The 16,274-nt window shown below is 44.2% G+C and overlaps 1 protein-coding gene across 2 annotated transcripts in view; it reads left to right on the top strand.

Annotated features, from left to right (window-relative positions):
- The window catches only part of CYP39A1 (cytochrome P450 family 39 subfamily A member 1), a 66,481-nt gene that overhangs the window by 8,422 nt on the left and 41,785 nt on the right, over positions 1–16,274 (top strand). For both annotated transcript variants that reach the window (XM_066589164.1, XM_066589165.1), the window contains exons 5-7: positions 5,728–5,821; positions 9,507–9,602; positions 13,018–13,108. In XM_066589164.1, the coding sequence (XP_066445261.1) occupies positions 5,728–5,821; positions 9,507–9,602; positions 13,018–13,108 (281 nt within the window). The remainder of the gene's footprint in view (positions 1–5,727; positions 5,822–9,506; positions 9,603–13,017; positions 13,109–16,274) is intronic.

The following is a 16,274-nucleotide window of genomic DNA, read 5'->3' as shown; positions in this document are numbered from 1 at the left end:
CCACACACACAATCGCCACACGGAGTTATGGAAGAGGTCAAGAGCATACAGTAACGGGTGACATATGGAGAAAGAACAAGATGAGGTTGCAACGCGGCGGGTTCTGTGCTGTAGCATGATTTAAGAGCACAAAGGTCAATAACCTGTAGTAATACTTTGTACTTTGGTATGCAGATAGTGATGGTCTGGCTGATACAAGTCCTGCAGTAAAGATATGATAAGCACGCACTGAGGGTCATCTGCCAAGGATCGTCGTTACGCAAACATGGCTGTAATGCATTAGAAGTTAAAGTTATATTGGTTTTTGTATAATTTCATATTGGTTATCACCTCTAAATAAGTTTACTGGAAACTATCTTCCACTTTTCAAAGACTCTTACTTTCGATCATCAACAGTTGATCAATGGGGGTCCACCATTTGGGATCCCTGATGGTCACGGGGCTCGCTGTCTGTAATGACAGTGCTGGAAGCAGATAGCATTGTTTATGTTGCAGTGGCCTGTTTTGGTACTACAAGACCTGTCCTATTGAATTTAATGCCTGCAGAACCAAACTGGGCTGCTTCAGTGTTGACAGGGCACTACCCGCACTGACGGCAGTGACAGTAATCAGCTGATTGATGGTAATGCCAAGTGGCGGACCCTCCCCCCCAACCCTGATCAAGTGTATCCTGAGGATACATCATCAATAGAAAAACTTCTAGAATTCTCTTCAATGTTATGTAACTGCCATGCAGTTACATATCGGGCAGGTATGCAAATGATTAGAGCTTTGGCATGATTAGATGATCGGTCTTGCCACCTGAAGCCCTAAAAGTTGTTCAATTATTGGCCTATAAAAAGTCTCTCAGAGGCTCCTTGTATGTAGGGACCTCTTCTGTAGAGCTTGTTGACTATAGAAACCTCTTAAACACAATCAAAAACATTTCACCCTGTTAATAGAGTCTGAAAGGGGCGCATTTTTGGAATGCGAGAAGCTGGATGTTGTATCTATGAATTGTCCCCCACCGGCCGTTCTGACTAGACTGTTAGGAGGTGTTGTGACCAGTGGATGTGTGGGGCACACAAGGTGACCGGGCTCAGGATGCCCTCGACAGACCACCAGTAGAGAGGATCATTTGATCATCCGATAAGCACCAGCAGCTCCAACTGTTTTGTTGTCTGCCATGCGGAGAAAGGGGGCATCATCATTACAGACCCCAGTGTCTGTCGGGAAGCATTTCCAGGCACTTGGACATTTGGTTTCATGGCGCCCATTACGTCTATCCTCTTTGACACCCATGTCGCCTCTGTTTACAGTGGTGTCATGAATAACGAAACTGGACGCTATGGAGTGGAACTGGGTTGTCTACAGCAACAAATCCAGATTTAGTTTGGTCACTGACAACAGAACCTCGGGGTGAGCGCCTCAATCTTGTATTTGCTGTGGAGCGGCACACTGCCCCCTCCTGGTGTGATGGTCTGGGTTAAGGTTGGGACATTGAAAACCAATATATCAAAATATCGATATATGGCTAATGCTTTGGCGATGCTTTTCATCGATATTGTTATGTCCGATATATCGGTAACATCGATAGTTTAAGGCCATATAATATTGATTTTTGTAAAGAAGAAACGTGTCTGGTGGTCCGGTGACCAGGTCTTCTTTCTTTACATTCTGCCATTTCCCTTGTGTTGGGACAGGATGTAGTTTTGCTCGAGGCACTAATGAACTTATAAACAAGTTCTAGAAACTTTTGGAAAGTGTCAGGCGACTCTCTGTCCCCAATAAGGTTCGCTCCAGGCAAAACGACTCTCAGAAGAAGTGGGGTCTTCGGCCCTTCTCCACATGCGTTTGTGCATCGCGTTAGACGCAGGCTCTGAACGCTTGCGTCTAACGCGATGGCTGTGGGCAATGCTTTCTAAAGGAAACCATTTCCACATGCAGATGGACGGCTGCGCTGAACGCACGAAGGTCGCGTCCAGAAAAGGAGACGCCACATGTTGTGTGTTCAGCATCTAACGCAAACACAGTGCCCATAGAAAAGATAGGAGACCCATCTAATGCAATTACAATTGTGTTCGGGGCACTGCGTTCGCGTTACCAGGCCCTGCATTGTTTACAAGTTGCCATGGAGACTGTTGGTCCCTCAGCGGCAACTTGAAACAATGCAGGGCCCGCAGCCCCACAAACACACAGAGATCATGCTCACATCCCGTCAGGTCCAGCAGCCAGCTTCTGGCTTCCTTGTAGCTGGCCGGACCTTGTTTCAGTGTGTTTGTTGGCTCATTAGATAACGATTATTGGGGCCAATGATAAACTTCTCTTCATATACCTAATTTTAATTATATGTTTCATGTGTAATTTTTTATTTTCATTGGTAACGTTAATATATTTTTATGTTATTAATAGTTAGAAGTTAATAATAAATTCAACAGTTTAAAGTTTCAAAAGAAAACTATAATTTTTTTTGTTGATTGGGTTACTTTAGTAGAGATGAGCGAACGTGCTCGTTTAGGGCAATTACTCGAACAAGTATCGGGCGAAAACCCTAGAACTGTTTTATTTTTATACAGCATTTAAAAAAGTAGATATATCGAAATATCAATAGTTTCCCACCGATATTTTACAATAATCGATAGTTTGTTCAGCGATAGTCGATACTATCGATATTTTTGTGTCGATGTCCCAACCCTAGTCTGGGTGTCCATCACATACAATAGTCGGTGCCCCCTAGTAGTGGTATGAGGGACAATGACAGCTCAGTGATATGTTCAGGACATCCTGCATCCACATGTGTTCCCCTCATGGCGGCTTCCAGCAGGATAATGCTCGGCTGTACACATAAGGGGGTCACAGGAATGTCCCCACAACATTGTCACACTTCTGTGGCTGCCCGGTCACCAGATGTATCCCCAATAGAACATGTATGGGACCATCTAGGATGCCAATTTTTAAAGCCTATGTGTTTGTACAATCTGGCGGCTCAGTTACAGCAAATGTAGAGCGATATTCCTCAGGATACCATATAGAACTTGTATTGCTCCATGTCTGCCTGTATCACATCTTGTATCCAAGCTAGAGGCCATACAACAGGGTACTAGAACCTCCATGCCCATCCGTATCACATCTTGTATCCAAGCTAGAAATAGTACAATAGTGTACTAGAGCCTCCATGCCTGCCATATCACATCTTGTATCCAAGCTAGAGGCGGTACAACAGGGTACTAGAGCCTCCATGCACGCCCGTATCACATCTTGTATCCAAGCTAGAGGTGGTACAACAGGGTACCAGAGCCTCCATGCCGCCTGTATCACATCTTGTATCCAAGCTAGAGGCGGTAGAACAGGGTACTAGAGCCTTCATACCCCCCTGTATCACATCTTGTATCCAAGCTAGAAATAGTACAACAGGGTACTAGAGCCTCCATGTCTACCTGTATCACATCTTGTATCCAAGCTAGAGGCGGTACAACAGGGTACTAGAGCCTCCATGCCGGCCCGTATCACATCTTGTATCCAAGCTAGAGGCGGTACAACAGGGTACTAGAGCCTCCATGCCGGCCCGTATCACATCTTGTATCCAAGCTAGAGGCAGTACAACAGGGTACTAGAGCCTCCCATCAAGGGGTCAATTTTTCCAATAAATGATCCTTTTGCGTTACAATCACACAAAAAAGTTTTGTTCCATTCCGACAACTCCTACTAGGGGAGGGATTGTTTTGACAATGAGTGTATTTAGAATTATGTATTCGTTATCTGCTAATGAGCCCCCTAATAAGGTTAGAAACAAAAGACGCACACAGCTAGTAGAGTGAAATAACAGAGGAGTGTAATCAGCAGACTAAACACATAACTGCAGTCGGATTATTATAAAACAGATTTATAATATATAGTGTTGTATCCCGTATCTGCTGAACATGATACACGTGTAATCAGCAGACTAACTATGTCACAACAACTGGATTATTAAAGTAGGACAGATTTATGATATATCTAGAATTATATATCCCTTATCTGCTGATAAATAACTGTCCTTATATACTTCTTGTCTATAAGAAGATAAAACCCTTGTTACAATTCCTCCGTCCCTCTGACACATTTCTCTGTGGTTGTACAGATAGCGCAGTTCATCAGGGAGGTCAGAATCCGTTTATTTGCCAGGACAGTAACAGATCTCCCCACACCCTACTGTTCCCTAACAAGAAGTCTTATCACGCTGGGTGATGAAATGTGGGCGAATATCTATAAAAGCCAGCTGATCCTTCCTGCCTTTTTGGTAGTATGTTTCTCATATAGCCATCCAGGTACTCAGGGATCCACAGTTGATGACGTGGATTCCAAACACTATCGCCCAGCTTGTAGCATGGTGCTGTGTGTGACATTGCATGTAAGTTCAACACATAAATGCAGCACCAGAGCCAAGCTCAGTACATATAGCGCCAGAACAAAGTTCATAACCCAAATACAGCACCAAAACCAAGCTCATAACTGAAATATAGCACAAGAACCAAACAGATAACATAAATGCACCACCAGAACCAAGCTCATAGCATAAATACAGCACCAGAACTAAGCTCAATGTATAGACATAACACCAAAACCAAGCTCATAGCATAAATGTAGCACCAGAACCAAGCTCATAGCATAAATACAGCACCAGAACTAAGCTCAATGTATAGACATAACACCAAAACCAAGCTCATAGCATAAATGCAGCACCAGAACCAAGCTCAGTACATAAATAAAACATCAGAACCAAGACTATAACATATACACAGCACAAACTGACAGTATCAGTATCAATATCAGAACCAAGCTCACACCATAAATACAGCACCAGAACCAAGCTTATAACATAAATACAGCACCAGATCTGCAAGGATGGAAAATTCCATGAACTAATTTTCCTGCTGTTTACTCAGGATACTGGAAGATCTATATATTGCATACGCAAGAGAGACTCAAGGAGCGGGGGAAGGGAAGGAATTGCAATGCTTTTTGTCTTTTTGTTTTTTTATTCATGTTTTTGTTAAAAAGAAAAGTTATGAAAATGCAAAAAAAAAAAATATATAAAAAAAAATATAACAACAGAGCCAAACAAGGTATCTATAGTGCCAGAACCAAGCTCATTGCATTAATACAGCCCCATTACCAAGGTCAGTACTTAAATACAGTAGTAGAACTAAGCTATTGTGTTTTGCACAAGCCTATGAGCTGGTAGCAGTGCCTTGGAATATCAGAGGGGAGGAGACGGAGCCAGGAGGATAATTCATGTAGCTCCACAAGATGAGTGGAAGAAGGTCATATGGCCAGGTGGACCTAAAGGGGTGATCACCTACAGCTTTCATCCGCCGTGGGTAGTTCTTAGGGAGATGATGTACGAGCTCACTTACGGACAGTTTCTGCATAGTTCCTACTCTTATTGCTATTATTTCATACTATCATTGGTGCCATTATGCTTTCATCATTGTTTTTATTCTTTTATGCCTATGTATCCACGGGCCTCTGTAATATCCTCGGTTGCGCAGTAATCATTCTAGTTCAGTGCTGAAAAAGATTGCTAAGATGCACATAGCACAATGAGCCAGGGTTTCCCTCTGGGTTATTATATCACCGGTATCCTGTGCTCCTGCCCTGCTCTTCTGCATGATTTAGTGTTTTCATCCCTACCACCGCTCCCAGCGCAGTACAATGCTTACTAATCCGATGTCTTTAATGAGCTTACGCAGATTTTCTGTTTTGCAGAGATTGGTCGCAGTCCAAGCAATGGTTGCTTAACTTGTTTAAAAACATTGTGGCTGAAGCCGAACAAAATAAACCGTCCGAAGAGGGCAGTAAGGTAGGCAAAATGGGCATTCTCGTTGACGTTGAAGAGAATGTTACTTCTGGCATAGAGATATGCTGCGGCTGGCAAATAAGGGCATTTTGATCGACACTGGCGGTGGGGCATTGTCTCTTACATTGTAAGACCGTATGATTGGTAAGACTGCATGTATAGCATAGTTGCCCCCCTTTTATAAACTGGGCACCTCAGATTTAACCAAGCACCATCAGTTTGCAATGAGTTTAAATAACCACACAACACAGGTTAATGGATGTAAAGGGAGTGGCCACAGCTTTATTGATTAAATAGCATTGAGGAAAAACACCAATACACCCGAAGGAGCGTCTAATCATAATAAACTCATCCCGATGTCCGGAATTACTAACCCGCTGCACGGACAGACAGCGCACACATAGGTTCTCCAATGCCTTCAGGGGCAAAACTGCCACGAAGGAGAATGCTGACACAAATGGCTTTTTGACCATCCCCAACCAACAAACCAATCGCCCTCTCAACTCCCTCCTGCAAATCCGACAAAAATATGTCAAAACCCATAGGATTAAGATGGACCCCATCGGGCAAGAGTAGATCACTGTTATCTCCCGCCAACATTGTGTGCCTCATGGCAAAGCCACCCAGTGAATGAACAAAACGGGCGACTCGTAAGTTTAAGACTTTATGAGTTTGCTCAATGGCCACTAAGTCCCGGGCCTCCTCCAAGTCTTTCTAGCCACCATCACCAACAAGATAATCAAACTTGTGCTCCAAATCCGCTTTTATCAATCACAAGAGCAGAGCAGGTTTCACCGGGACTAAGTCATTTCCCCAAGCATGAATAATAAACACTGTAGGAGGTCTAAATTCATGGCTGTTCATTGGCATTCAGGCAGTACCCACCGTAATGTCCCCCCGATGCCCCGTCAGTGGACCTCGACAGAGGAGACTCCAAGATTAGCACCCATAGGACAACCTTCTGCCCTGCAGGTGGCCCACCGCATATATGAGTGTCCTACAACCCAAACTTGTATGAGCACAGGACCAGCAACAAAAAGGCCTAACAAGCAGACAACAGAGAACATGTTATGACAAAACCAAATCAGGACGCTTCGAAAACTATTAGAGCTCCATCTACCAAATTCTTTAATCCTCTGGGCTCCAAGCCCCAATTTCCCTGATAGCATGCAGAGTGCCAGTTTGCCATAAGAGGGATCAATTGTTCAGTGCAGACTAAAATGCAGCCACACACCTCAAACCAAATTGGGGGAGGGGTGACTGCAGACAAAGTAGTCTGAACATGTGAACCGATACCAACAATGTCAGCCATAGATGAGTGCGCCACACAATACAGAATTACACCCCATACTGGCAAAGCAGTGGATTGCCCTGTATCACCAGTGTGCGCACACTGGCATGACAACCCGGGCTCCCTCAGCATCTATAGCAGACTGCATGCAAAAAAGTACTGATAAATGCAGGTGCTAGTCTGCACTTTGGCCAAAACACATAAACACATGACATACCACGGCAAGGCCACCATGTGTACGTTAGAACCTACACTATCTCACTATTAACTAGATTAAAATGACAGAGGTCAGAGACCAAATGTACAAAGACATAACTCACAGAAAAAGAAGCCATATATGCATCTCCTGATATGTTGCAGGACCGGCTCAATCACCATGCAGAGAGCCCGATTGCAATAAGAGGGAGCAATTGCACCCTATGTTGTCTGCAGTCACCCCTCCCACTGTTTGGTTTGAGGTGTGTGGCTGCATTTTAGTTTGCACTAAACAATTGCTCCCTCTTATTGCAATCTGGCTCTCTGCATGCTTTGGATGTCAATGTATTGGGGGAGGGGAAGGTAAATTTAAGCAACGCATATTAGAACTTTTCTGCATAGATGTATATGTAAATCAGTAACATCAAATCTGCAGCAAAATCCACATTCAAAAGTGTCCAATTGCACTGAATGGGAATCCGCTCCGTGTAGACTACTTTGAAATTTGCGTACAAAAATAGGAGTCCTATCAATACACATGCATTTGCCCCACTGAAATGGGCTAAGTCCGCGTACAGATCTGCATCTTTGATAGGCCTGTGTAATGAAATGTCATCCATACTGAAATCACTGTGGGGTCTGATTAGTCGGCCCGATCATGATTGTCGTCTTATTGACAAGACGTCATCACTAAGGCCGGCTCACACGGGCGTATTTGCACACATAAAATGTGCATGTGTGACACGCAGAAAACAGAGTCCATTGATTTCCATGGGTTTGTTCACATTTCCATATTTTACACAAGCATTTTGGTCGCTCAAAAAAAAATAGAACATGTTCTATCTTTCTGCGTGTTTGCGCACCAAAGGTTCACATAAAAGTCAGTGGGGTGCAAATACGCACGCAATACGCTAGGAGATGTGTGATAGCTGCATAATCGCGCTGGAAAAAGAACACATCTGGAACTCATCAGCCGTTGTATTCGTTAAGTATTTGTTTGCTGCGCTCAAATGAAGATGCCTTGCGGGCGCAAAAAGTACAGTAAGGCTGGGTTCACACGGGGCGGATTTGCCGCGGAAATTCCGTGCGGAATTTCGCCGCGGTAAACCCGCATGCGGCCGCTAATCCAGGGATTAGCCAGCCATGTGGACGAGATTTCTCAGAAATCCGACCGCAGCATGTCCATTTTTTTTCCCCGCTGCGCTCTCCTCTATAGGAGCGTCGGCCGCAGCAGAAGAGCGAGCGGCCGGGCCGCTTCAAAGCCGCTGTGGGTTTTGCAGCAGCGGTTTTCCTGGTGGAAATCTCGCGGTTTTTCGCTGCGACCAAACCGCGAGATTTCCGCCGAGAATCCGCCCTGTGAGAACCCAGCCTAAAATTCATCGATGCTCACACAAAAAAGCATAGTTTGTCCCGCAAAAACACTATGCTCATGCGCACACAAATACGCTTACGCTTGTGTGAAGCCGGCCTAAGGATTATGAATATCGATGCATCAGGGAAACAGTGAGGGGCTTAAATGTAATTCACTTTAAAGGAGTTGTCCCACGAAAAAATTAAGGACTACCCACAGGATTGGGGTTAACTTGATGATCGTGGGGCTCTGACCTCTGGGACCCCCACCCATCCCAAAAACTAGTGTGCAGAGTATAGCACAATGAAGGTAGCAATGTTCATACATGCGCAGCATTGCTCTGTTCATGCCAATGGAGATAGCTGAGCACTTGAACTTGACTGTCTTTGACAGTCCCATTTAAATGAATAGAGCAGCATTGCAGAAGTGCAACGGAGTCTTCCTTCAATGCAGGATGCTCTGGACCCCAGTTCTCGAGATCAGTCGGGGTCCCAGCAGTTGGACCCCCAATGATCAGCAAGCTTTGGAACCTGAAAGAAGTCGGCAGGCGATCACATTCCGTACACCGCGCACATAACCAATCAGCCAATCACAAGCCTCAGCAGCCTCGGCAGAATCACCACTGACATCTGTGGTTCGCTGAGTGGTCACATGCACAATGAACAATATGTGACTGCAGCCGGCTTCTTCTATGTTCTCATTGATGGGCACTGTGGCTGGGTGGGAGGTCTCTGGAGTAGCTAAATATGCATTTATTCTTTATTTTATGCAATTTTACACCTGTGAATTTTTTCTTAAGTTCTGGAATACCCCTTTAATCAATTTATGGAATTTTATTCCAATTTTTGCAGACTTTATTACATCATCTGTTGGACACTCTCAACGGCAACTCTACTTACAACAACAGCATGTTACTGCTGTGGGCATCTCAGGCAAATGCCAACCCGGTATGTACCAACATTTGAGTATGTCTTTTTTTGCCTGTCATATCTCCGTATAATATAATACAGTACTATGTTATTACATTATACTGCATGAATGATCACAGGTTCTAGTCCCAAATGGGGCAAAAAAATGTAAAAATGAGTAAAAAACTTTAGTTATTAGAAAAAATAGTAAAAGTTTAACCCCCCCCCTTTCCTATATTCATAATAAAAAAAAATCAAAACAATAAAAAAATTGGCTTTGTTGTGTCCGTAAAAGTCCGATCTATCAAAGTAGCGCATTATTTGTCCTGCACGGTGAATGTCGTCAGAACAAAAAAATACATAACACCAGAATGTAAAATGTCTTCTGAAATCATGTGTTTGCTGACACTCCTTGGATATATACGATAGAGACTCAGATGTCTGATACAAAAGCGCAAGGCACAAAACAAGGAAAATAGAAAACCGTACAGGAAAAAAGGATACAAAATAGAAACCAATGCAGGACACGATTATCAGCACCAAGGACAAAATCAGACTAATCTGTGATTAATTAGAAATTGGACTTGCTTGCTCCCACCTTGACAAGTGACATTAATCAGACCATTAATGGGGTCTTAAAGGCCACTTTTACTCCTTGTTCACAGTGACAAAGACAAGCGAGATGTCTGATCAGAGCAGAAATGCTATTATCACCAAGCACAACCAGTCTAAAGACTTTTTCCAGAGACCTCGGCATCCCGGCCCCAGAAGTTTCACATGTTATCGAGAAGTTTACTACTCATGAAAGAATCAAAAACCTTCCTGGATGTGTTGGGATGAGGAGAACTGATGAGAGAACTCTGTAAAGGTTGGGTCAAAATGTGACAAAGAAACCATGAACAACATCCAAAGAACTTCAGGCTGAGCTGGAGTCAACTGGAGTGATGGTTTCACCCTATGGGCTTATTCACATGAGCATATATCGGTTGCCGTTTTCGCGGCCGGCTGATACACGTTACCATCTGATGCATTGGATTCCAATGCATCAGATCACACAGGCATATTTCCGCGGTGTAGAAAAGCGCCCGACTAGGCGCTTTCACCCAGGCAGGAAAGATAGTCCTGAAACTGTCTTCTTGGCCAGACTACGGCCGCTGCCATAGACTCCTATGGGAGCCAATGACAGCGGCCGGAGAAGGGAGGTGAGAGGGAGTTTAGCAGCGTGACTGCTAAACTCCCTCCCCCTTCTCTCCTCGCCTCCGACTGTTTGCAATGAGAGGGGAGGAGCTCAGCTCTGCCCCATCCCGCCCACTCCCATTGCTGGCTGCAGACAAGGGATGGAGAGGGGCTAAGCTCTGCCCCACTCCTTCCATTGCAAACAGCCAGAGGGAAAAAAAAGAGGAGGCGAGCTGGCATATATGCCGAGCCCATGCATCACATGGTAGTGTATATCGGCCGGCAGTGAAAACGCCAGGCGATTTACACATATGTGAATAATCCCTATACCATACCTTGCAAAACGGGGCTGTTATAGGTAAATGCCAAAGAGCACCGCTTAAAGGCAGGAATAAAATGCACAACTGAGCTTTGCCAAAAGCTATGTAGACAAACGATAATCCTTCTGGGAAAATGTCCTATGGACAGATGAAACCAAACTAGAGCTCTTTGGCAATGCATGCCGGTGTTATGTTTACAGATGATGAAATGAGCCTATGAATAAAATCCCTTTCTACCTCCAGTGAGACATGACTGAGGATCCATAATGTTGTGGGGCTGCTCTGCTGCCTCTGGGACTGGACTTCTACGTGTTACAGGAATTATGTATCAGAAGATTATCAGGGCATTTTAGAGTAAAATGTGCTCCCAAGTATAGGACAACTGGGACAGCAGGATAATGACCCAAAAGTTAAATGTAAAGTCCCCTGGTGCAAGCACCGAGCCATGACTGATGTCACACGTTTTCTTGGTAGACTGTTTTTGCAGGGTGGTTTGCCATTGCCTTCCCCAGTCATCTCTTCCCCCAGCAAGTTGGATACTCATTTTACTGTCCTTGGAAGGATGGAAGGCTGAGCCAACCTTAAGCTGGCTACCTGACCCACCGGGGAATTGAACTCACAACCTTCAGGTCGTGAGCAAGAGCTTAGAACCGCTTTGCTGCTGCCTTAACACTCTGCTCCACACGACCCAAAACAGGCATCAAAAACTACACATGGACTGTTCTATATGAGTCTTGATTTCAATCCAATGGAAAATCTTTGGAGCGCTGAAATCTACTATTGGAAAAAGGAACGTGTGAACACTTAAGAACTGGGAGAATTGCAATGGAAGAAAGTACCAGCAGACGGGTGCAAGATGCTCCCAGATGGCCATAAAACATTTGGATGTTATCATTGTTGCCAAAGATTGTGCACCCAAGTATTTGGGAAGGAGCCTGCAATGTTGCCATGTCATATACTAGGGTTATTCTCTCATGTATTATGGTGAGATGGAAACTGGTGAATGTTTTCGGACCTGCTATTACCACAGAGTATTGTAATGATACAACGTTAGTACATACTACTTATTTCTGAAGATACTGGCTGTTTATACTAAACTATCAAGAGGTCCAATAATGTTGACCACAACAGAGCCTCCGTACCCCCTGTAGCTATACTGGTGTTGTGTGATGGTAGGAATAGTGATGAGCGAACCGAAACAGTCAAACCCTGTTTCAGGTTGAACTTTACTAAATGTTGTCTTTGGCACAAAGCCGAACCTCAGGTGGTTTAATGAGACAAACTCACTAAAATAATTTCTTCTTCTCCTTAATTATAAATGTATGCACTATATAAATAAAGGTGATTACTATGAAGAAGAAATCCACACAAACACAGGAAGAACATACAAACTCCATGCAGATGTTGTCCTTGGTCAGATTTCAACCTAGGACCCAACGCTGCAAGACAACAGTGCTTAAAGGAAGTCGGTCACCTAAATTTGTCCTAGTAACCCAATATACTGTTATAAGGAGCCCAACATTACCTTTATCTTTTGCCAAAGAGTCTCCTATGGAAAGATACTGGCCAATAAGTTTGTCCAGCCCCATATGCTAATGAGCCGCGGACCGTCCGATGGGCGGTCCATGTCTTACAGCAGTCCAGTTTTCTTTCAGCCTTTTCTGCAAAGTGGCGCCTTTCAGTGACGCCTCCAGTTCTTCAAAGTGGAGACGTCACGCGTTCCTCCTCCAATGCGCCTGTGCTGCACTGAGCGGTCTGGCACATGCGCGGTGATGGACCTCACATACATGGGTTTTTCTTTATAGCATTTCCTGTTTATCTCTCTTCGAACAGTATCGGCGTCCATCTAACCTGCATCAGGGTTTTCAGAGCTTCTCATACACCGCATACAATGACGAGGTTGTATTATTCTACATGTCCATTGACAGAGCTGCTATTCTCACCTCTTTGTTGCACAGATCACATTTTGGACGCTTGCATTCATAATCTCAGAGCCTGAACTTTACAGGCAAGCCGTTAATGAGATCACATCGGTGTTTGGTGAAGCAGGTAACTCTTTCTATAATTTCTTTTAATGCATACCTATAGCTGATTTCCTATAATGCAAGAGGGATGGTCAGTTTTTATTGCATCAGCTTACTGTACAGAGTCAACACTTCCCAGAATGCAAATCACTAGAATATGCTTGCTGCAGACACTGAACCAGCAGGGAATACCAGGATATTCAAGATCTCAAGCATGCAGGATGTAACTCGGGATCAGTACATGATAAGTAATGTATGTACACAGTGACTCCACCAGCAGAATAGTGAGTGCAGCTCTGGAGTATAATACAGGATGTAACTCGGGGTCAGTACAGGATAAGTAATGTATGTACACAGTGACTCCACCAGCAGAATAGTGAGTGCAGCTCTGGAGTATAATACAGGATGTAACTCGGGGTCAGTACAGGATAAGTAATGTATGTACACAGTGACTCCACCAGCAGAATAGTGAGTGCAGCTCTGGAGTATAATACAGGATGTAACTCAGGATCAGTACAGGATAAGTAATGTATGTTGTACACAGTGACTCCACCAGCAGAATAGTGAGTGCAGCTCTGGAGTATAATACAGTATATAACTCAGGATCAGTACAGGATAAGTAATGTATGTACAGAGTGACTCCACCAGCAAAATAGTGAGTGCAGCTCTGGAGTATAATACAGGATGTAACTCAGGATCAGTACAGGATAAGTAATGTATGGACACAGTGACTCCACCAGCAGAATAGTGAGTGCAGTGCTTGTTTTGCGGGGTACTTGCAGGGTTAGTTGGCTGGATATGATGTCCTTCATGCATTTCTGTGGGATTACTGGATCTCATTAAGGAGACTCAGCTGTGTTTTGGCAATGCTCCCTGGGGAAAAGTATGTAAATAAGCTTTCTTACACCACTGGATCTCCTTAATGAGACAATTTGCATACTTTTTTCTCTCAGAGAATTTCCCCAGGAAGCATTGCCAATTTTATTTAGCTTCCCAGCTTGGCTACTGGATGGAACTGGTTAAACCTGTGAAGGATAAACTTCTCTACCTCCTAGCTGAGAAATCATACGGGGTCACTCTCCTTGAGGACCTTTGGTTTCCTAAGAAAAATTTATAGAGATCCGTGGGCTTCAACCCCCTTCTAAGGGGCCCCTGCGAGACCCGGGATGGAATGAGAGAAACTCTAGTGCCTAAACCCCCTCCGGTCGCCCTTTTATGTTCTCTGTATAGACTCATGGGTGGCCCAGCTGACCCTTGCACAACAAGCCTTCGTCGGTGTTTGTGGACAGGACTATTAACGACCTACAAATGCTAGCTCATAGGAGCCCGCACGACGATTTTCAGTCCCTCTCACCGACTCAAGCCCTCTCTTTTCTGCAGTTGGCTCATGTGATCAGAGTGTTTGGGAATTTCCTGGGGACCTACAAGACCCCTCTCCCTCTTTGAGAGGGATGTGGGTGATGGTGGGTCTGCTTCTAAGAAAATAGCGTCTCTCCGTAGACTCTTTGTTTCTCCCACAGTAATATCTAAACCTACCTTCCTCCTCTCTTGGGATAGAGAACTGCACATTTCTCTTTCGCAGAGAGAAACTGAACTTATTTTGAAATTGGCATATAGACTTTCCCCGTGCATTATATCACAGGAAGCACACTATAAACTCTTGGTGAGGTGGTATAGGACTCCGCAATGGCCTTAGGACTACAATCTTGCAACTCATAGTTGGAGATGCGATGGAGGAATTGGTTCATATCTTCATATATGGTGGAGCTGGCCGATATTATCCCCCTTCTGGCATGACGTGGATTGGCTTTGGGGAAAATTTCCCCAAAATCTTAGTATAACTCCCGAGATTATCTTCCTCTGGAGGCCATATGCAGTTTTCCAACTCCTAAAACATAGACTGGTTGCCCTTTAATCGATGCAACTAAAGCTCTTATTGCAGTGTTATGGCTTCAAAAAACACCCCCGACTTCGATCCAAAGGAGAGAGAAAGTAGATCTAATCTATAATTTGGAGGAGCTCTCCAGCTGGTCAAAGGGCACCCACAACAGATTTCTCCAGACCTGGAGCCCATGGCGTAGACTGAGAGGTGAGATTTAGGTCTTCCGTCTCCCGGGTGTTGGACGGGGTGAGACTGGGATTCAAGCCCCTCACTGCTACTTATGTTTTATGGGGCCTTTTGCGAGGAGGCGACGGTGCTTGGTCTTTTCTTTTTTACTGAGATAGGATCTCTTGGGTTAGTTCTTCTAAGAAGCCTCTTTCTCCACGGAGTTATCTCTGTACTTCTGTATTTTGGGGTCATGTGTGCACTCTCTCTTTCTTCCTTCTTCCAAATGTGGCTGCAGATGTAAAAAGGGCCTTACCTACAACAATATTCCTATATTTTTCTTCATTCATTTCCGTAGTTCACCAGCAGGTGGCAGTGGTGTTTTTCGGGATGTGTTTAGTCACCTCGCGTATGGCGATAACTATAATTTGTCAGTGCGGAATGTTAAACACGGCATTGAAATTCTTTTTTATCATTCCGGATTTGTGTGTAGGAGAACATTTGTGCCATTTATTGAGAGAGGAGTCCCTGCTCTGCTAAAATACTACTTGATGTAGTTGGGAAAATATTTCTACAAGTGTTACATGGAACTCTCCCTCCGTCATTATATGTAACGTGTGCTATTTATGACCTCTGCGGTACAGTATGTGAAATCAGCAGTGAAAGTTGGATAAATAGTAATGTCAGGGGCCTGGCTATAGGGGGCGCAGAGGTTGCAACTGTACCTGGGCCCAAGTACCCAAGGGGACCCAAAGAGGACAGCAGTATTATATATGGCACATGGTAGTTGGGAGTTATGTGACAAATATTGCATTGGGGACCAGGAACTTCACGTTGCACCTCTGATTAATAATCAGCTCAACTGGAAAAATACTATAAACGTACAGGTCAATGTATGGCTGCTGCCACCTACAGCCGACCCCGTAACCATCTGTCACCTGTCTCTGAACTTTAAGGCATCTTATGTTTTTATAGTAACCCTTTTAATGACCATCAATTTCTTAATTTTTCCTTTCCCGACCAAGAGCGATAACTGTCTTATTTTCCGATCACCGTAGCTGTATGACAGCTTGTTTTTTATGGCATAAGCTGAATTTTTAATAGTGCTATATAATATACCGTATAATGTACTGAAATTTTTTTT

This window comes from Eleutherodactylus coqui, chromosome 1 (assembly GCF_035609145.1).
Source record: "Eleutherodactylus coqui strain aEleCoq1 chromosome 1, aEleCoq1.hap1, whole genome shotgun sequence".
Classification (NCBI taxonomy): domain Eukaryota; kingdom Metazoa; phylum Chordata; class Amphibia; order Anura; family Eleutherodactylidae; genus Eleutherodactylus; species Eleutherodactylus coqui.
The sequence above is the reverse complement of the archived record's forward strand: the minus strand, read 5'-3'. Positions and strand labels throughout refer to the sequence as shown.